This window comes from Lampetra fluviatilis, chromosome 38 (assembly GCF_964198595.1).
Source record: "Lampetra fluviatilis chromosome 38, kcLamFluv1.1, whole genome shotgun sequence".
In the NCBI taxonomy this organism is placed as follows: Eukaryota; Metazoa; Chordata; class Hyperoartia; order Petromyzontiformes; family Petromyzontidae; genus Lampetra; species Lampetra fluviatilis.
The window spans coordinates 11,636,744-11,657,609 of NC_136312.1; the positions used below are offsets into that span (position 1 = coordinate 11,636,744).

Sequence of the window (20,866 nt, forward strand, 5' to 3'; positions counted from 1 at the left end):
CGCCACCACTACCCCACCACCCCCACCACTACCCCGCACCCCCACAACCACCCACACACCACCACCACCACTACCCCACACCACCACCACTCCACACCTCCACCCTCACACCACCACCACCACCCCCAAACCACCACCCCGCATCACCACTACCCAACACCACCACCACCCCCACCACCACCCCCACACCACCACCCACACACCACCATCCCCACACCACCACCCACACACCACCACCCCCACACCACCACCCCCACACCACCACCCCCACACCACCGCCCCCAAACCACCACCCTCACACCTCCACCCCCACACCACCACCCACACACCACCACCCCCACACCACCACCCCCACACCACCACCCTCACACCTCCACCCCCACACCACCACCCACACACCACCGCCCCCAAACCACCACCCCCACACCACCACCCCCACACCACCGCCCCCAAACCACCACCCCCACACCACCACCCCCAAACCACCACCCCCACACCACCACCCCCACACCACCACCCCCACACCACCGCCCCCAAACCACCACCCCCACACCACCACCCCCACACCACCACCCCCACACCACCACCCCCACACCACCGCCCCCAAACCACCACCCTCACACCTCCACCCCCACACCACCACCCCCACACCACCACCCCCACACCACCACCCTCACACCTCCACCCCCACACCACCACCCACACACCACCGCCCCCAAACCACCACCCCCACACCACCACCCACACACCACCGCCCCCAAACCACCACCCCCACACCACCACCCCCAAACCACCACCCCCACACCACCACCCCCACACCACCACCCTCACACCTCCACCCCCACACCACCACCCTCACACCTCCACCCCCACACCACCACCCACACACCACCGCCCCCAAACCACCACTCCCACACCACCACCCCCAGACCACCACCCCCACACCACCACCCTCACACCTCCACCCCCACACCACCACCCACACACCACCACCCCCAAACCACCACCCCCACACCTCCACCCCCACACCACCACCACCCTCACACCTCCACCCCCACACCACCACCACCCTCACACCTCCACCCCCACACCACCACCCCCACACCACCACCCCTACACCACCACCCTCACACCTCCACCCTCACACCTCCACCCCCACACCACCACCACCCTCACACCTCCACACCACCACCACCCTCACACCTCCACCCCCACACCACCACCCCCACACCACCACCCCTACACCACTACCCTCACACCTCCACCCTCACACCTCCACCCCCACACCACCACCACCCTCACACCTCCACCCCCACACCACCACCACCCTCACACCTCCACCCCCACACCACCACCCCCACACCACCACCCCTACACCACCACCCTCACACCTCCACCCTCACACCTCCACCCTCACACCACCACCACCCTCACACCTCCACCCCCACACCACCACCCCCAAACCACCACCCTCACACCTCCACCCCCACACCTCCACCCCCACACCTCCACCCCCACACCACCACCCCCAAACCACCACCCTCACACCTCCACCCCCACACCTCCACCCCCACACCTCCACCCCCGGCGACCCGAGTTCGATTCCCGCTCACGGCCAACACCAAGTGCTGATTATCTGAACCGGTCCTGGGGCCTCCCCTAGGGCGACTCAGCCTCAAATTAGTACGTGGTGTGGTATAAAACCATCGCCACTGGGGAGACAAAGGCGGCCGAGCGTGATGCTGGCCACCTACCGCCTGGTGTGCCGTACCGGCACACTTGCCCCGACAGTCTGTTAAGGCTATAAGGGGGATCTTTGTATTTTGGTTGTGATATTTAGATGATCATGCTCGTGGTGGTGTGGATGATGGTGGCACGATTAATAATGATGATGGTAGTGAGGGCACATCACTCACCATCACTCACCACCCCTCACCAAACACCATCGCCCATCAATCAACATTTCTCACCGTCTCTCACTGACTCAGATGACTGGCAGATGCACCTCCTGTGCTCACCACTGTGCCAGGCTAGGTGCATGAGGTCAGGGAATAGACCCAAATGCCGTGGACTGACTGAGATGACTGGCAGATGCACCACCTGTGCTCACCACTGTGCCAGGCTAGGTGCATGAGGTCAGGGAATAGACCCAAATGCCGTGGACTGACTGAGATGACTGGCAGATGCACCACCTGTGCTCACCACTGTGCCAACTCGCTGCGTTCTAAACGCGTGGCACTCCGCTCGTTGTTGTGAGCGTCGCTCCTCTGCCCTCTGCTGTTGCTGGAGGGCGACTGCCTCCAACTCCCCAGCAGCAGCAGCGGCGGCGGCAGCGTCCTTCACGAGCCCCATCCGCAGAGGCCGATCTGGACAGCGCCGCTCGCGGTCAGCGCCCGCGACCCGGGCACACGGAGCCCCCCCGCGCCTGTGGACTGTGTGCAGGCCACACACACAATAGCCGCAGCAGCAGCAGCAGCAGCCCTCACACCGCCCCGGCCCCTATAGCCTGGGCAGACAGACTTCTGTTAGCGAGCACCGACGAAGGCCCGCGCCACGGTACACGAGCGGCTGGGTGGTCAGCACCACGCCCGGCCGCCTTTGTCTCCCCCAGTGGAGTTTGACACCACACCGCACCAGGTAATCATTTGAGGCTGAGTCGACCTTGCGGAGGCCCAGGACCGCTTCAGAAAATCGTCCCCGATGTTGGCAGTGAGCGGGAATCGAACTCGGGTGGCCGGGTTTGTATAGCCCAGCCTGCTAACCTCGACACCACCGCTCCCATTTCACTAAAACCGATCGATCCTATCACTGACACCGATATATCCTATCACTATCATCGATCGATCCTATCAGGGTTGGGTGAGTGTGAGTGGTAGGGGTCGAGTTGAGGGTTGGGGTGAGTGGTAGGGGTGAGTGGTAGGGGTGAGTGCTAGGGGTGAGTGGTGAGTGCTAGGGGTGAGTGGTGAGTGGTAGGGGTGAGTGGTGAGTGTTAGGGGTGAGTGGTAAGGGTGAGTGTTAGGGGTGAGTGGTAGGGGTGAGTGGTTAGTGGTAGGGGTGAGTGGTGAGTGGTAGGGGTGAGTGGTAGGGGTGAGTGGTGAGTGGTAGGGGTGGGTGGTGGGGGTGAGTGGTGAGTGGTAGGGGTGGGTGGTGGGGGTGAGTGGTAGTGGTGAGTGGTGAGTGGTAGGGGTGAGGGGTAGGGGTGAGTGGTAGGGGTGAGTGGTAGTGGTGAGTGGTAGGGGTGAGGGGTAGGGATGAGTGGTGGGGGTGAGTGGTGAGTGGTAGGGGTGGGTGGTGGGGGTGAGTGGTGAGTGTTAGGGGTGAGGGGTAGGGGTGAGTGGTGGGGGTGAGGGGTAGGGGTGAGGGGTAGGGGTGAGTGGTGGGGGTGAGTGGTAGGGGTGAGGGGTAGGGGTGAGTGGTGAGTGTTAGGGGTGAGGGGTAGGGGTGAGTGGTAGGGGTGAGGGGTAGGGGTGAGTGGTGAGTGGTAGTGGTGAGTGGTGGGGGTGAGTGGTAGGGGTGAGGGGTAGGGGTGAGTGGTGAGTGGTAGTGGTGAGTGGTCGTGGTGAGTGGTGGGGGTGAGTGGTAGGGGTGAGGGGTAGGGGTGAGTGGTGGGGGTGAGTGGTGGGGGTGAGTGGTGGGGGTGAGTGGTAGGGGTGAGTGGTAGGGGTGAGTGGTGAGTGGTAGGGGTGAGGGGTAGGGGTGAGTGGTGAGTGGTAAGGGTGAGTGGTAGGGGTGAGGGGTAGGGGTGGGTGGTGAGTGGTAGGGGTGAGTGGTAGGGGTGAGTGGTAGGGGTGGGTGGTGGGGGTGAGTAGTGAGTGGTCGTGGTGAGTGGTAGGGGTGAGGGGTAGGGGTGAGTGGTAGGGGTGAGGGGTAGGGATGAGTGGTGAGTGGTCGTGGTGAGTGGTAGGGGTGAGGGGTAGGGGTGGGTGGTGGGGGTGAGTGGTAGTGGTGAGTGGTGAGTGTTATGGGTGAGGGGTAGGGGTGAGTGGTAGGGGTGAGGGGTAGGGGTGAGTGGTGAGTGGTCGTGGTGAGTGGTATGGGTGAGGGGTAGGGGTGAGTGGTGAGTGGTAGGGGTGAGTGGTAGGGGTGAGGGGTAGGGGTAGGGGTGAGTGGTGAGTGGTAGGGGTGGGTGGTGGGGGTGAGTGGTGAGTGGTAGGGGTGGGTGGTGGGGGTGAGTGGTAGTGGTGAGTGGTGAGTGTTATGGGTGAGGGGTAGGGGTGAGTGGTAGGGGTGAGTGGTAGGGGTGAGTGGTGAGTGGTAGTGGTGAGTGGTAGGGGTGGGTGGTGGGGGTGAGGGGTAGGGGTGAGGGGTAGGGGTGAGTGGTGGGGGTGAGTGGTGGGGGTGAGGGGTAGGGGTGAGTGGTGAGTGGTAGGGGTGAGTGGTAGGGGTGAGTGGTAGGGGTGGGTGGTGGGGGTGAGTGGTAGTGGTGAGTGGTAGTGGTGAGTGGTAGGGGTGAGGGGTAGGGGTGAGTGGTGAGTGGTAGGGGTGAGTGGTAGGGGTGAGTGGTAGGGGTGAGGGGTAGGGGTGAGTGGTGGGGTGAGTGGTGGGGGTTTCTGCTATATCTCCACTGTGGATCTCGCTGATTTCCATCTCCGGGGTTACATTCCTCGCCTCCCCTCATTATGACTGTTTACACCATTTAAATATTTTGTTGATTATATTTCAAAGACAAAGATCGCCCGTATAGCCTGTAACAGACTGTTGGGGCAAGGGCTGTTAGCGAGTAGCACCTATGAAGGCTGTCACGGCACACGATGGGGTGGGTGGCTAACACCACGCCCGGCCGCCTTTGTCTTCCTAGTGGCGATGTTGACACACCACACCAGGTACTAATTTGAGGCTGAGTCGACCTAGGGGAGGCCCAGGACCGATTCAGATACTCGTCACTGGTGTTGGCCGTGAGCAGGAATCAAACTCGGGTCGCCAGGTTCATAGCGCAGCGTAGCGCTAACCACTACACCACCGCTCCCCTCACAACTACAAACACTACATTTACACACACACACCAAACTACACACTCACCAAACTACACACTCACCACACTACACACACACTCACACACTCACTCACCACACTACACACACACTCACCACACTACACACATACACACTCACCACAATACACACTCACCACACTACACACACACTCACTCACCAAACTACACACACACTCACCACACAACACACACACACCACACTACACACACACTCACTCACCAAACTACACACACTCACCACACTACACACACACTCACCACACTACACACACACTCACCACACTACACACACACACTAACCACACTACACACACACTCACCACACTACACACACACTCACCACACTACACACACACACTCACCACACTACACACACACTCACCACACTACACACACACACTCACCACACTACACACACACTCACTCACCAAACTACACACACACTCACCACACTACACACACACACTCACCACACTACACACACACTCACACACTCACTCACCAAACTACACACACACTCACCACACTACACACTCACACTCACCAAACTACAACAACAACAACCGCCATTCGCCACTAAGTGGCGGTGACGTCACCACGACGCTTGTGCCAGGCCATGTGCACCCTGAGGCCACGTGAAGTGTCGAACGCCCGCTGGCAGGAGGTCACGGGGCAGACCCAGGTGCCACGGGTCGACTGACCGAGATGACCGAGACGAGTGGCTGATGCACCACCTGTGCCCCCTACTGTGCCAACTTGCTGTGCTTTAGCCACCCAGCGCTCCGCTCGTTGTTGTGAGCGTCGCTCCTCCGCCCTCCGTTGTTGTTGGAGGGCGACTGCCTCCAACTGCCCAGTAGCGTCCTTCACGAGCCTCCTCCACTGAGGCCGATCTTGACACCGCTGGTACCAGTCATCGGCAAGTCCACTCAGCTCCACGTCCTCCTGTACCACATCACTCCATCTCTTCTCTAGCCCGTGCCGCACACACACACTCTCACACACACACTCACCAAACTTCACACACACTCACACACTCACTCACCAAACTACACACACACTTACACACTCACTCACCAAACTACACACACACTCACACACTCACTGACTAAACTACACACACACTCACACACTTAAATGCATGCGCACATGGGTACACACCACACAGCACACTCACCAAACACAGCACACACTCACCACACCGAACACCCCACCACCACCACCACCTCACCCCTCACCCACCACTCCACTCTCTCTCCACGAGTGTCCTCAACTCTCTGGCCTCCACTCAGAGACAGAGAGAGGCTCCACTTGAACACAGCGAGAGAGAAGAGAGAGGGGGGAGACGTGGAGAGAGGGTTGGGGAGAGACTTTGACTTTTAAACAACTTCTATTGCCGCCAGCAGCAACAGCACTGGAGGCGATTTCGATATGAAATACACAAAGTCACCAGCAACACAAATGAAACGAACGCTATAAATCCACGCGCTGTGGAGCTAAAAGCACCGCGCACAATACAAAAGAAAAGTCACGTGGTGGTTGTGGTGTCATCACGCACGCCACGGTGACGAGCGAGCGCTTCAGAAGGTGAACACGAGGGTGCCGTCCACGCTGGTGCAGAGAGGGGCTTTTCCGGCTCCCCAGCGTTCGAAGAAGACGCGCTGCACATCACCAACATGTGTGTGGTGTGCATGCTCCAGCCGGAGCCGCGCCTTGAGCAGGCCCCTGGACACTGGAAGCACCACAGAGCAGCCGTCAGTGTCACCTTGCAGCATCTTTTTTCTCGTTCTGTCCACCGCCATCTTCGCCTGCGCGCAGGCGAAGTTGGCGAGGTCATGGCGCTTGTTAGCCAGGTAAGGCACCACCCCATATACGAAGCTGCTGTTGTAGAAGGGCACCCCCCAGTTTCCTGAAGATGTCACCCAAAAGGCGGAACATTGGTTTGAACCGCTGGCAGTATAAGTACTGGTGGGGCAGATCCTCCCTGGCACCGCAGGAAATGCACAAGTCTGTTACCCCTGGCGAGATTCGGCTGAGCCACACGGCCGATGGCAACGTGCAGTGTGCCAACCTCCACTGGAGGTCATCGCAGCGTTTGGCTACGGGAGACTTGTACATTTGTTTCCACTGAGGGGCGGTCGCAATGAGGGGAGAGAAATGAAACAGAGAGAGAGGCAGAGAGAATTTGCGTGTCATCCTTGCGCAGGGGCCATGCTAATCTTCTCTGTATCGTTCCAATTTTAGTATATGTACTGCCGGAGAGAGAGAGGCAGAGAGAGAGAGAGGCAGAGAGAGAGAGAGACAGAGAGAGGCAGAGAGAGACAGAGAGAGGCAGAGAGAGAGAGTTTGGGGTCCCGGTCTGTCTCGGACGCACACGGAGTCACGAGTCGCCACTGCGCTGGGCTTGGCAAGCAGGCGGCTGATGGCCCCCACCAACTCGCCCGTAGCCACGCGCAGTGAGGAGGAGGAGAGACAGTGAGAGGAAAGGAAACAGAGAGAGAGAGGGGAGAGAGACGCAGGGCTGGAGAAGAGAGTGACAATGGGATAGAGAGAGAGAGAGCCACAGGATAGGGAAGAGAGATTCATGTTGTAGGCAGGGGACACCATTGTACATGCATGTTGTGTATTCTATTACAGACATACCCCGAATCGCCTCCCCCCCCCGTGACGTCGTGTCACGCACAGGGCCGCCACTTGACGATGCACATCGCCTCAACCCCACACTCACGTCCCCTCCTGTCTCGTTATACGTCGCCTCTACCACCAGCACCACGACCACCACCGGCACCACCACCACCAGCACCATCACCACCAGCACCATCACCACCAGCACCACGACCACCACCACCAGTACCACCACCACCAGCACCACCACCACCAGCACCATCACCAGCAGCACCACGACCACCACCAGCACCACCACCACCAGCACCATCACCACCAGCACCACGACCACCAGTACCACCAGCATCAGCATCACCACCACCAGCACCATCACCACCATCACCACCAGCACCACGACCACCACCACCAGCACCACCACCACCGGCACCAGCACCACCACCACCAGCACCACGACCACCACCAGCACCACCACTAGCACCACCCACTAACTACCGCTGCCCTGCGAACCGCTTCCATTTTGCGTCGTTTCGATATCCGTCGCCACACCGTTCAGGAGCTGCATCTCGCCCCCCCCTGCCCCCGATCACGACGTGAACCGGGGCAGCTGCTGCAGTTATTCTGTACAACGACGCGAGATGATCATTCTTAAGTTGTGCGTCGCTGCACCCTTTTACCGACATTGCTTCAGCCAAGCCTGGCTCTGCTGATGAGACACGGGATGTCGAGACGACGAGAGAGTTGTTTGCAGCTCTAGAATCGGTGCTGCCGACATTACGCACTCCCAGAAGGAAAAGCCGTGCGGCTGATGGGATGTGTACATGTAGAGGCAGCCAAATACTGCCGTTACATGAAACTATGGAACTATTTGTTTTATTTTGCCAGGCAAGGCCCCACTGAGCTATGTAGCTCTCTTGTCAGAAGTGGCCTGGCCCACCACAAATGACGGCTCAACGCGGTCGCTCACCACCACCACCACCACGTGGAAGTGAACAGCATCAGCAGCAGCCGAATACTCTAAACACGTGGCCTCATCACCACCACCACCACCACGTGGAAGTGAACAGCAGCAGCAGCAGCAGAATACTCTAAACACGTGGCCTCATCACCACCACCACCACCACGTGGAAGTGAACAGCAGCAGGAGCCAAATACTCTAAACACGTGGCCTCATCACCACCACCACCACCACGTGGAAGTGAACAGCAGCAGCAGCAGCAGAATACTCTAAACACGTGGCCTCATCACCACCACCACCACCACGTGGAAGTGAACAGCAGCAGGAGCCAAATACTCTAAACACGTGGCCTCATCACCACCACCACCACCACGTGGAAGTGAACAGCAGCAGCAGCAGCAGAATACTCTAAACACGTGGCCTTGATTCTTAATGTGGAGGGGGAAACCGGACGACCCAGAGAAAAGTCCACGCGTCAGGGTGGGGATCAAACCCACGACCTCCTGCACACCAGGCGAGGTACTTAACATCTCATAGCCACCGTGGCATAGCCAATGGTGGAGATTCCACATTCCTATTCATTCAGAGTCTCTCTGAAGAGGGCGACCCCCGCTGTTGATTCTCACCCACAAAGTGGTGCTCACTTTATCGACCCCCACCGGAGAGAGAGGGAGGGATGATGGTGGTGGTGATGGGATGAGTGAACCCAGCTCTCCGACGGGGGTACTCGGGAGGGGTGTTTGTAGGACGCGGTACACGTCTCTGTGTCTGTCTGTGGGTCTGTCTGTCTGTGTGTCTGTGTGTGTCTGTCTGTCTGTGTGTGTGTCTGTGTGTGTCTGTATCTCTGTCTGTGTGTCTGTGGTGTGTCTGTGTGTGTCTGTCTCTCTGTATATCTGTGTGTCTGTGTGTAGGTGTGTCTGTCTGTCTGTGTGTGTGTCTGTGTGTGCGTCTGTGTGTGTCTGTGGGTCTGTCTGTCTGTGTGTGTGTCTGTGTGTGTGTGTCTGTCTCTCTGTCTGTGTGGTTGTGGTGTGTCTGTGTGTGTCTGTCTGTCTGTGTGTCTGTGTGTGTCTGTCTCTTTGTCTGTGTGTCTGTGGTGTGTCTGTGTGTGTCTGTCTCTCTGTTTGTGTCTGTCTGTGTGTATCTGTGTGTCTGTGTGTAGGTGTGTCTGTCTGTGTGTGTGTCTGTGTGTGTCTGTCTGTCTGTGTGTGTGTCTGTCTCTCTGTCTGTGTGTCTGTGGTGTATCTGTGTGTGTCTGTCTCTCTGTTTGTGTCTGTCTGTGTGTATCTGTGTGTCTGTTTGTGTGTCTGTCTGTGTGTGTCTGTGTGTCTGTGTGTGTGTCTGTCTGTGGGTCTGTCTGTCTGTGTGTGTGTCTGTGTGTGTGTGTCTGTCTCTCTGTCTGTGTGTCTGTGGTGTGTATGTGTGTGTCTGTCTCTCTGTTTGTGTCTGTCTGTGTGTATCTGTGTGTCTGTGTGTAGGTGTGTCTGTCTGTGTGTGTCTGTCTGTGTGTCTGTCTGTCTGTGTGTGTCTGTGTGTCTGTCTGTGTGTGTCTGTCTGTGTCTGTGTGTGTCTGTGTGTTCGTGGAGGAAGCTCGTGAAGGACGCTGCTACTGAGCAGTAGGGAGGCAGTCGCCCTCCAACAACAACTGAGTGCAGAGGAGCGACCCTCACAACAACGAGCGGAGCGCCGGGCGGCTAAAATGCAGCGAGTTGGCACAGTAGGGGGCACAGGTGGCGCATCTTCCACGCATCTCAGTCAGTCGACCCGTGGCACCTGCTGGGTCTGTCCCGTGACCTCGACACTTCACGTGGCCTCACAGTGCACACAGCCTGGCACAGGCGCCGTGATGATGTCACCGCCACACAGAGAGGGAGGGAGATGTAACAGAGAGGGAGGGGAGAGAGGGATGAGGGTGGGGGTTGTTGATCGAGAGTAAGAGATGCAACAAGGATGGGGGGAGAGGGAGGAGGCGTGCGAGTCGAGAGTGGGAGAGAGGCAGGGAGAGAGTGAAGGGAGAGCACACTCACCCCCCCCCACACCCCCCACACTCACCCCCCCCCCACACCCCCCACACTCACCCCCCCCCACCCCCCCCACACTCACCCCTCCCACCCCCCCCACACTCACCCCCCCCACACCCCCCACACTCACCCCCCCCCACACCCCCCACACTCACCCCTCCCACCCCCCCCACACTCACCCCCCCCACACCCCCCACACTCACCCCCCCCCCACACCCCCCACACTCACCCCTCCCACCCCCCGCCTCTCTCTGTGCCCTCTCCCCCGCTCCGTGTCGCGCACTCTGCGTGCGACTCAGCGTCACGTCCCGCGCGGAGACGGAGCGAGCCTCCCCCTCCTCCTTCCTCCTCCTCTCCCTCCTCCTCCTCTTCCTAACCGGGCAGGACCCGCGTCTCACTCCGGTGTCTGTCTGACTGTCTTTGTACTAACGGTACACACCCGCCTGCCAGCCAGACAGTCTGTGTGTGTGTCTCTCTCTCCGTGTCTCTCTCCGTGTGTCTCTCTCTCCGTGTGTCTCTCTCTCCGTGTGTCTCTCTCTCCGTGTGTCTCTCTCCGTGTGTCTCTCTCTCCGTGTGTCTCTCTCTCCGTGTGTCTCTACTTGTCTGTTCGCCCGCATGCTGGGGGTGTGTCGCTACGAGCCAACTGCTGTGCCCGTCTCGGTGTTTGTGCGCTTACCTGTCCGCCCGCCCGTCTGACTCTCCTCTCTGTGTGTGTGTGATGACGCTTCAGGTTGTGCCGTCTGGTATGACTACAGCCTGCCGGCCTGCCAGCATGTTTGCCTCGTCGCTTACCTGACGCCTTGTCTATGTACCTGCCTGTCTGCCTGTCCATTGACCTGTCTGTCTGTCTGCCTGTCTATCTCCTCACCTGTCTGTCTGTCTATCCAGTGACCTGTCTGTCTGCCTGTCTATTGACCTGCCTGTCTGTCTGCCTGTCTATCCACTCACCTGTCTGCCTGTCTATCCACTCACCTGTCTGTCTGCCTGTCTATCCACTCACCTGTCTGTCTGCCTGTCTATCCAGTTACCTGTCTGTCTGTCTGCCTGTCCATTGACCTGCCTGTCTGCCTGTCTGTCTGCCTGCGTGGCTCTAACCCGGACTCTCACCCTGACCCCGACCTCAGCAGCCATGAGCTCTGGGGGTCATCTGCCCAAGAAGGACAAAGCTGCCCTCGCTGAGTATGCAGCGCAGGTGAAAGGTGAATCACTCACTCACCCTGACTCACCCTGACTCACTCACCATGAGTCACTCACCATGACTCACTCATGCTGACTCACCCACACTCTTTCACTCAGTCACTTTTACTCACTCACCCTGACTCACTCACCCTGACACACTCACTCACTCATGCTGACTCACCCTGAGTCACTCACCCTGAGTCACTCACCCTGAGTCACTCACCCTGACTCACTCATGCTGACTCACCCACACTCACCCACACTAACTCATGCTGACTCACCCACACTCACTCACTCATGCTGACTCACCCACACTCACCCAAACTGACTCACCCACACTCATTCACTCATGCTGATTCACCCACACTTACTCACTCACCCAGACCCACTCATGCTGACTCACTCACACTCACCCACACTCACCCACCCTGACTCACTCATGCTGACTCACCCACACTCACTCACTCACTCACCCACACTCACTCATGCTGACTCACCCACACTCACCCACACTCACTCATGCTGACTCACCCACACTCACTCACACTCACTCACTCACTCATGCTGACTCACCCACACTTACTCACTCACCCAGACCCACTCATGCTGACTCACCCACACTCACCCACACTCACCCACCCTGACTCACTCATGCTGACTTCACTCACACTCACTCACTCACCCACACTCACTCATGCTGACTCACCCACACTCACCCACACTCACTCACTCATGCGGACTCACCCACACTCACTCACTCACCCACACTCACTCATGCTGACTCACCCACACTCACTCACTCACTCACACACTCACCCACACCCACTCATGCTGACTCACCCACACTCACCCACACTCACTCATGCTGACTCACCCACACTCACTCACACTCACTCACTCATGCTGACTCACCCACACTCACCCACACTCACTCACTCACTCACCCACACTCACTCATGCTAACTCACCCACACTCACTCACTCACTCACCCACACCCACTCATGCTGACTCACCCACACTCACCCACACTCACTCACTCACCCTGACTCACTCATGCTGACTCACCCACACTCACTCACTCATGCTGACTCACCCACACTTACTCACTCACCCAGACCCACTCATGCTGACTCACCCACCCACACTCACCCAAACTGACTCACCCACACTCACCCAAACTGACTCACCCACACTCACTCACTCGCCCCGAGTTCGTTCCCCCGGCTCAGCCCGCCCGAGTCGAGCCCCGTGAGCCACTCACAGCCCCGCGAGCCGCAGTCCGTGGCACGTGTTGCGTTCTCGTGACGTTCCTATGGCGGGGCCCAGTCTCTCCACCGACACAACCGGTGTTGTCGTCCTTGTTGTTTCATCCAACAAAGTGTTACTCACTTTATCCACCCAACAAGGGAGGGAGCGATGATGGGTTCTGGGGGTAGACGGGAACATCTTTGGACTTGAACCGGCGCTGATGTCTTTGAGATGGGGCACCGCGGTGGCCAGGAGATGTTCACTACCTCGCCTGGTCTACAGGAGGTCGTGGGTTCGATCCCGACCCTGACGCCTGCTGTGCATTTGGAGTTTGCGTGTCTCTCTCTCTCCCTTTGGTCGCTTGGATTGATTTCTCTACAACATGTTTAATCATCGTCATGCGTTTAGAGTATGTGGCTGCTGCTATTCATGTCTTCGTGTTGATGATGATGAGCCACTTCGTCGAGATATCATTTGTGATGTGCAGGTCGCTTCGGAAACAGAGCTGCACAGCTCAGTGAGGCCTTACCTGGTAAACGAACAATAGTGTGGAGAGAAGCTCTGAGCGAGCAATAGGAATTAGACGTGAGTAACAATGGCCATTGTGTAACCAGGAAAGACCCAATGAGTCCCAGGACTGCACATTGCGATGTCTGGTCAAAGATTCCGTTATTGGCTGTGGGTATGTGTGTATGTGTGTCTATGGATCTCTATGTGTGTGTCTATGGGTCTCTGTGTGAATCTACGGGTCTCTGTGTGGGTAAATTAGTCTCTGTGTGAGCCTATGAGTCTCTGCTTAAGTCTATGGGTCTCTATGTGAGTTCATGGATCTGTGAGAATCTGTGGGTCTCTGTGTGAGTCTGTGGGTCTGTGTGAGTATGTGGGACTGTGTGAGTCCATCGGCCTCTGTCTGAGTCTATAGGTCGCTGTGTGAGTCTGTGGGTTCGCGTGTGAGTCTCTCTGTATCTATGGGTCTCTGTGTGAATCTACGGGTCTCTCTGTGGGTCAATCAGTCTCTATGTGAGTCTATGGATCTCTTTGTAAGGGTGCGGATCTGTGTGATGAGTCTATGGGTATCTGTGTGAGTCTATAGGGCTCTGTGTGAGTCTATGGGTCCCTGTGTGAGTCTATGGGTTCCTGTGTGAGTATATGGGTATCTGTGTGAGTCTATGGGTATCTGTGTGAGTCTATGAGTCTCTGTGTGAGTCTATGGGGCTCTGTGTGAGTCTATGGGTCCCTGTGTGAGTCTATGGGTATCTGTGTGAGTCTATGTGTATCTGTGAGTCTATGGGTCCCAGTGTGAGTCTATGGGTATCTGTGTGAGTCTATGGGTCTGTGTGTGAGTCTATGGGTCTTTGTGTGAGTCGATGGGTCTCTCTGTGAGTCTATGGGTATCTGTGTGAATCAATGGGTCTCTGTGTAAGTCTATGGGAATCTGTGTGAGTCTATGGGTCCCTGTGTGAGTCTATGGGTATCTGTGTGAGTCTATCGGTATCTGTGAGTCTATGGGTCCCAGTGTGAGTCTATGGGTATCTGTGTGAGTCTATGGGTATCTGTGTGAGTCTATGGGTATATGTGTGAGTCTATGGGTTCTGTGTGAGTCTATGGGTCCCTGTGTGAGTCTATGGGTATCTGTGTGAGTCTATGGGTATCTGTGTGAGTCTATGGGTATCTGTGTGAGTCTATGGGTCCCTGTGTGAGTCTATGGGTATCTGTGTGAGTCTATGGGTCCCTGTGTGAGTCTATGGGTATCTGTGTGAGTCTATGGGTATCTGTGTGAGTCTATGGGTATCTGTGTGAGTCTATGGGTCCCTGTGTGAGTCTATGGGTATCTGTGTGAGTCTATGGGTCCCTGTGTGAGTCTATGGGTATCTGTGTGAGTCTATGGGTATCTGTGTGAGTCTACCGGTGTCTGTGTGAGTCTCGGGGTCTCTCTGTGAGTCATTTCCTCTGATCGTCTCTCTCGCTCTTTTCCGCGGAAGCTCTGAGAACAACAACATTCCCCTCGCTAAACTCTCATCCCATAACGCGTATATATAGCGCCGTATTCCGAGGTGCTTTACAGGAAAAATACAATTGTACACGAGATGATAGTGGTTGAGATAACGAGTGGAGCTGTGGTTATTAAAAGTGGTGGTGGTGTAGTTATGGTGACAGTAGGACATGCGGGAGGGGTTAAAGAGGGGTTGGGAAAGTGATAGGGGTAGTGATAGGGGTTGAGATAGGGGTAGTGATAGGGGTAGTGATAGGGGTAGTGATAGTGATAGGGGTAGTGATAGTGATAGGGGTAGTGGTAGTGATAGGGGTAGTGGTAGTGATAGGGGTAGTGATAGTGATTGTGATAGTGATTGGGGTAGTGATAGTGATTGTGATAGTGATAGTGATAGGGGTAGTGATTGTGATAGTGATTGGGGTAGTGATAGTGATAGGGGTAGTGATAGTGATTGTGATAGTGATTGGGGTAGTGATAGTGATTGGGGTAGTGATAGTGATGGGGGTAGTGATAGTGATTGTGATAGTGATTGTGATGGGGGTAGTGATAGTGATGGGGGTAGTGATAGTGATTGTGATAGTGATTGGGGTAGTGATAGTGATGGGGATAGTGATAGTGATTGTGATAGTGATTGTGATGGGGGTAGTGATAGTGATGGGGGTAGTGATAGTGATTTTGATAGTGATGGGGGTAGTGATAGTGATAGGGATAGTGATTGTGATAGTGATGGGGGTAGTGATAGTGATGGGGGTAGTGATAGTGATTGTGATAGTGATTGTGATGGGGGTAGTGATAGTGATGGGGGTAGTGATAGTGATTGTGATAGTGATTGTGATGGGGGTAGTGATAGTGATGGGGGTAGTGATAGTGATTTTGATAGTGATTGTGATAGTGATTGTGATAGTGATGGGGGTAGTGATAGTGATGGGGGTAGTGATAGTGATTGTGATAGTGATGGGGGTAGTGATAGTGATGGGGGTAGTGATAGTGATTGTGATAGTGATGGGGGTAGTGATAGTGATTGTGATAGTGATGGGGGTAGTGATAGTGATGGGGGTAGTGATAGTAATAGGGGTAGTGATTGTGATAGTGATGGGGGTAGTGATAGTGATGGGGGTAGTGATAGTGATTGTGATAGTGATAGGGGTAGTGGTAGTGATGGGGGTAGTGATAGTGATTGTGATAGTGATGGGGGTAGTGATAGTGATGGGGGTAGTGATAGTAATAGGGGTAGTGATTGTGATAGTGATGGGGGTAGTGATAGTGATTGTGATAGTGATGGGGGTAGTGATAGTGATGGGGGTAGTGATAGGGGTAGTGATAGTGATAGGGGTAGTGATAGTGATGGGGGTAGTGATAGTGATGGGGGTAGTGATAGTGATGGGGGTAGTGATTGTGATAGTGATGGGGGTAGTGATTGTGATAGTGATGGGGGTAGTGATAGTGATGGGGGTAGTGATGGTGATGGGGGTGGTGAGTCTGCGCTAACACTTGCGTTCGGTGTGGGCCATCGGACCCCCGTGTTCCAGGCAGGGCCGTGATAACCCGAGGGGTGCCTCGACTTGATCCCGACTCGATCCCGACTCGATCCTGACTTGACCTCGACTTGACCCCGACTTGACCTCGACTTGACCCCGACTCGATCCCGACTTGACCTTGACTTGACCCCGACTTGACCCTGACTTGACCCCGACTTGACCCCGACTTGCCTCGAGCCTCATCCTCCCCGTGCCACGGGTCACGTGTGGACAGCGATGGGGTGGGGGGCGGTGGCGCAGTGGTTAGCGCTACGCTACGAACCCGGCCACCCGAGTTCGACTTCCACTCGCGGCCATCACCAACACCAGCGATGGTTACCTGAACCAGTCCTGGGCCTCCTCGAGGCCGACTCAGCCCCTCCTGGACATCTGTGAAAGAACGAGCTTCATAGCTTATCGGAATTCTTTCAGAATGAATAAATACTGCATTTTTAAATGAGTGACTGGTGCGGTGTGTAAACATCCCACCTGGGGAGACAAAGGCGGCCGGCCGTGGTGCTGGCCACCCACCCCCTCGTGTGCCGTGCCGGCCTTCACAGGAGCTCGCGAACAGCCCTTGCCCCAACAGTCTGTTAAGGCTACACGGGGGATCTTTGTCTTTGGGGTTCATGAAGGCTGTGTCAGAGATTCTGAGCGAGTCCCGCTCAGCTCCTGGGTTCCAACCCGGGTTTAGAAATCTGCCGGTGACTCAGCCGGGACCCATCGAGACACATCGAGTCGTAGAGTTACACAGAGACTCATAGACTCACATAGAGACCCATAGACTCACGTAGAGACCCATAGGCTTGCATCGAGACTCATAGACTCACATAGAGACCCATAGACTCACGTAGCAACTCACAGACTTACAGAGACCCATACACTCGCATAGAGACCCATAGACTCACACATAGACCCACAGACTCACACAGAGACCCATAGACTCACACAGAGACTCATAGACTCACACAGACGCATATACTCACACAGAGACCCATAGACTCACGCCGAGACCCATACACTCGCACAGAGACCCATAGACTCACACAGAGACCCATAGACTCACACAGAGACCCATATACTCACACAGAGACCCATAGACTCACACAGAGACTCATAGACTCACACAGACGCATAGACTCACACAGAGACCCATATACTCACACAGAGACTCATAGACTCACACAGACGCATAGACTCACACAGAGACCCATAGACTCACACAGAGACCCATAGACTCACACAGAGACCCATAGACTCACACAGACGCATAGACTCACACAGAGACCCATGGACTCACACAGAGACCCATAGACTCACACAGACGCATAGACTCACACAGAGACCCATAGACGCACACAGAGAACCATAGACTCACACAGAGACCCATAGACTCACACAGAGACCCATAGACTCACACAGAGACCCATAGACTCACACAGAGACCCATAGACTGACACAGAGACTCATAGACTCACACAGAGACCCATAGACTCACACAGAGACCCATAGACTCGCACAGAGACCCATAGACTCACACAGAGACTCATAGACTCACACAGAGCCCCATAGACTCACACAGACGCATAGACTCACACAGAGACCCATAGACTGACACAGAGACCCCGTTCACTACATCTCTGACTTGTCTCCTTATCAAAACGGAACGGCGTATCTGGTCATCATTACTGCGCTTTGAAGGGCCGTTGCCGGAAAAGTCGCCTATTGTCAAGGCGACACATACACACACGTCACGCTGCCCCGTGAGTTGGTGTCAGGCGAGGTGTAACATGTCGCTGACTAATCCGAGTACAAAAATGGACCGCGATTAATTGATTGCTTGGTGACTTGCTAACCGTTTTAACTCTTTTGCACTCCGATCGTTTCGTGTTTGCTGCTGTAACTCGCTGGCCCCGCCCATACAGGGCAGGCAGTGAAGAGGAAAGAGCTTCACAGCTCTTCGGATTCCTTCTCGCTGCGCTCTAAAGCGAGATTCTCTCATCCTCACGAGTGGAGACTCGCACGGGGAATCGACCGTTGAGCGGTAATCGTGACGCGGAATCGAGGTGGAGGAATCGAATCGCAGAGGAAACCGCCGGCTTCCTCTCGCAGCCCAAATCCCATGGCCCCCACCGCCCCGCCCCCCTCCGCCAAGCTTCCAGATTCTGCGATTCCCGCTCCATCTCCTCTCAAATCGGACCCCCTTCCTTCCCCCCACCCCCTCCAGAAGCACAGACTCAATAAACACCACGGCCGAAAGCTCCCCCCCCCACTACTCCCCTCCCCCATCACTTCCTCCCCCCTGGGTGAGTGGGTGAGGGGTGAGTGGGTGGTTGGGTGAATGAGGGGTGAGTGGGTGAGTGGTTGGATGAATGAGGGGTAAGTGGTTGGGTGAGTGGTTGGGTGAGTGGTTGGGTGAGTGAGGGGGTGAGTGGTTGGGTGAGTGAGGGGTGAGTGGTTGGGTGAGTGAGGGGTGAGTGGGTGAGTGAGGGGTGAGTGGGTGAGTGTGCCCAGCCACCGCATGCCTAAACAGCTTTTGTTCGGCCGGATCGAGGGGGCTAAACGGGCGCGGCACGGGCTAGAGAAGAGATGGAGTGATGTGGTACAGGAGGACGTGGAGCTGAGTGGACTTGCCGATGACTGGTACCAGCGGTGTCAAGATCGGCCTCAGTGGAGGAGGCTCGTGAAGGACGCTACTGGGCAGTTGGAGGCAGTCGCCCTCCAACAACAACGGAGGGCGGAGGAGCGACGCTCACAACAACGAGCGGAGCGCCGGGTGGCTAAAGCACAGCAAGTTGGCACAGTAGGGGGCACAGGTGGTGCATCAGCCAGTCATCTCGGTCATCTCGGTCAGTCGACCCGTGGCACCTGGGTCTGCCCCGTGACCTCCTGCCAGCGGGCGTTCGACACTTCACGTGGCCTCAGGGTGCACATGGTCTGGCACAAGCGTCGTGGTGACGTCACCGCCACTTAGTGGCGAATGGCGGTTGTTGTTGTTGTGTTGGTGAGTGAGTGGGTGAGTGTGTGGATGTGTGAGTGTGGGTGAGCGAGTAAGTGGGTGAGTGTGTGGATGTGTGAGTGTCGGTGGGTGAGCAAGTGATTGGGTGAGAGTGATTGGGTGAGAGGAAGTGATACGGTGAGGTGGTGAGTAAGGTGGTGAGTAATTGAATAAGTGAGAGCGAGTGAATGAATGAAGGAGTGGGTGAGTGGATCAAGTGAGTGGGTGAGTGAGGGGTGAGAGATTGGATGAGTGGTGGGTGAAGGAGCGATAGGTGAGTGAGGGAGTGGGTGAATGGGTGAATGGTTCAGTGTGGAGAGGGTGTTCCCGAAACGTCGAGCTTTGTATATACACGAGTAAAGAACACATCCAGTTTATACGTCGTGGTAAATGGAAATGTAAACAACACTACCGGTAGCCAGGGTGGGGGGCCCTGCCAGGGTGTGGGGGGCTGCCAGGGTGGGGGGGGGGGCTGCCAGGGTGGGGGGGGGGCTGCCAGGGTGGGGGGCCCTGCCAGGGTGGGGGGGGGCTGCCAGTGGCTGCTGGGGTAGTGGTGGGGCACCTTCGGCGGGGTGGGGGTGGGGGAAACGGGGTACCATGGGTGCGATCTCACGGACCCCCTCTCTCACTAACCCCCTCTATCTCTGGGACCCCCTCTATCTCTGGGACCCCCTCTCTCTCGGACCCCCTCTCTCTCGGACCCCCTCTCTCTCGGACCACCCCCTCTCTCTCGGACCCCCTCTCCTCTCCGTGACCCCTGCGGTAGGGGGGTGTTGTGGGGGAGATCGCTCTCGGGCTTGGCCACCGCAAATAAACAGCGGCCCCGCCCTGGAGCCCCCCCCCCCGCCCTGGAGCCCCCCCCCCCGCTCCGCTGTGATTGTCGCTGTCTGCTTCCTGCCCCCCTCCCCCCTCCCCCCTCCCTGCTCACGAGCTCGGGGCCTGGGCGAGCCGGCGAGCCGGCCTGCCCACGGGGGTTGCGGTGAGGGTCGGGGTTGAGGCTCGGGGTTGAGGCACGGGTTGGGTTCAGCTTGGGGTTGGGGTTAGGGTTGGAGTCAGGGTGAGATTGTGGGGTGAGCGTTGGGGCTGGAGACAGTTTTTTTTTACATAACGCCGTTAAAATGATCACCTCAACGAGGAATAGCACAGCGGGGTCGCTTGAGCCACTGGTCCATTCCAAGCGAAACTCTGAACCTGGTTTGACATTCAGCGATGACTGATCACCCATCCTCTTGACCTCCTAGCGAATTTCTCCATCACCTCCTGACTTGACCCCCATGACCCTCAGACCTTCAAAGAGGCCCAATCTTGAACCTCCCTAACCTCATACTCTTTGGTTCTTTCG

The 20,866-nt window shown here is 56.6% G+C and overlaps 1 protein-coding gene and 1 non-coding gene across 2 annotated transcripts in view; one reads left to right on the top strand and one right to left on the bottom strand.

Moving 5' to 3' along the window:
• Positions 1 to 7,150: 7,150 nt before the first annotated feature.
• Positions 7,151 to 7,256, bottom strand: LOC144945743 (U6 spliceosomal RNA). The gene has a single exon (XR_013639719.1). It is a non-coding gene; the product is annotated as a U6 spliceosomal RNA (small nuclear RNA).
• Positions 7,257 to 10,900: 3,644 nt separating this feature from the next.
• The window catches only part of LOC144945698 (rho GTPase-activating protein 4-like), a 49,331-nt gene continuing 39,365 nt past the window's right edge, over positions 10,901 to 20,866 (top strand). Inside the window, exons 1-2 of the mRNA XM_078874266.1 lie at positions 10,901 to 11,019; positions 11,713 to 11,787. Coding sequence (XP_078730392.1) covers positions 11,718 to 11,787 — 70 coding nt within the window. The 5' untranslated portion in view covers positions 10,901 to 11,019; positions 11,713 to 11,717. The remainder of the gene's footprint in view (positions 11,020 to 11,712; positions 11,788 to 20,866) is intronic.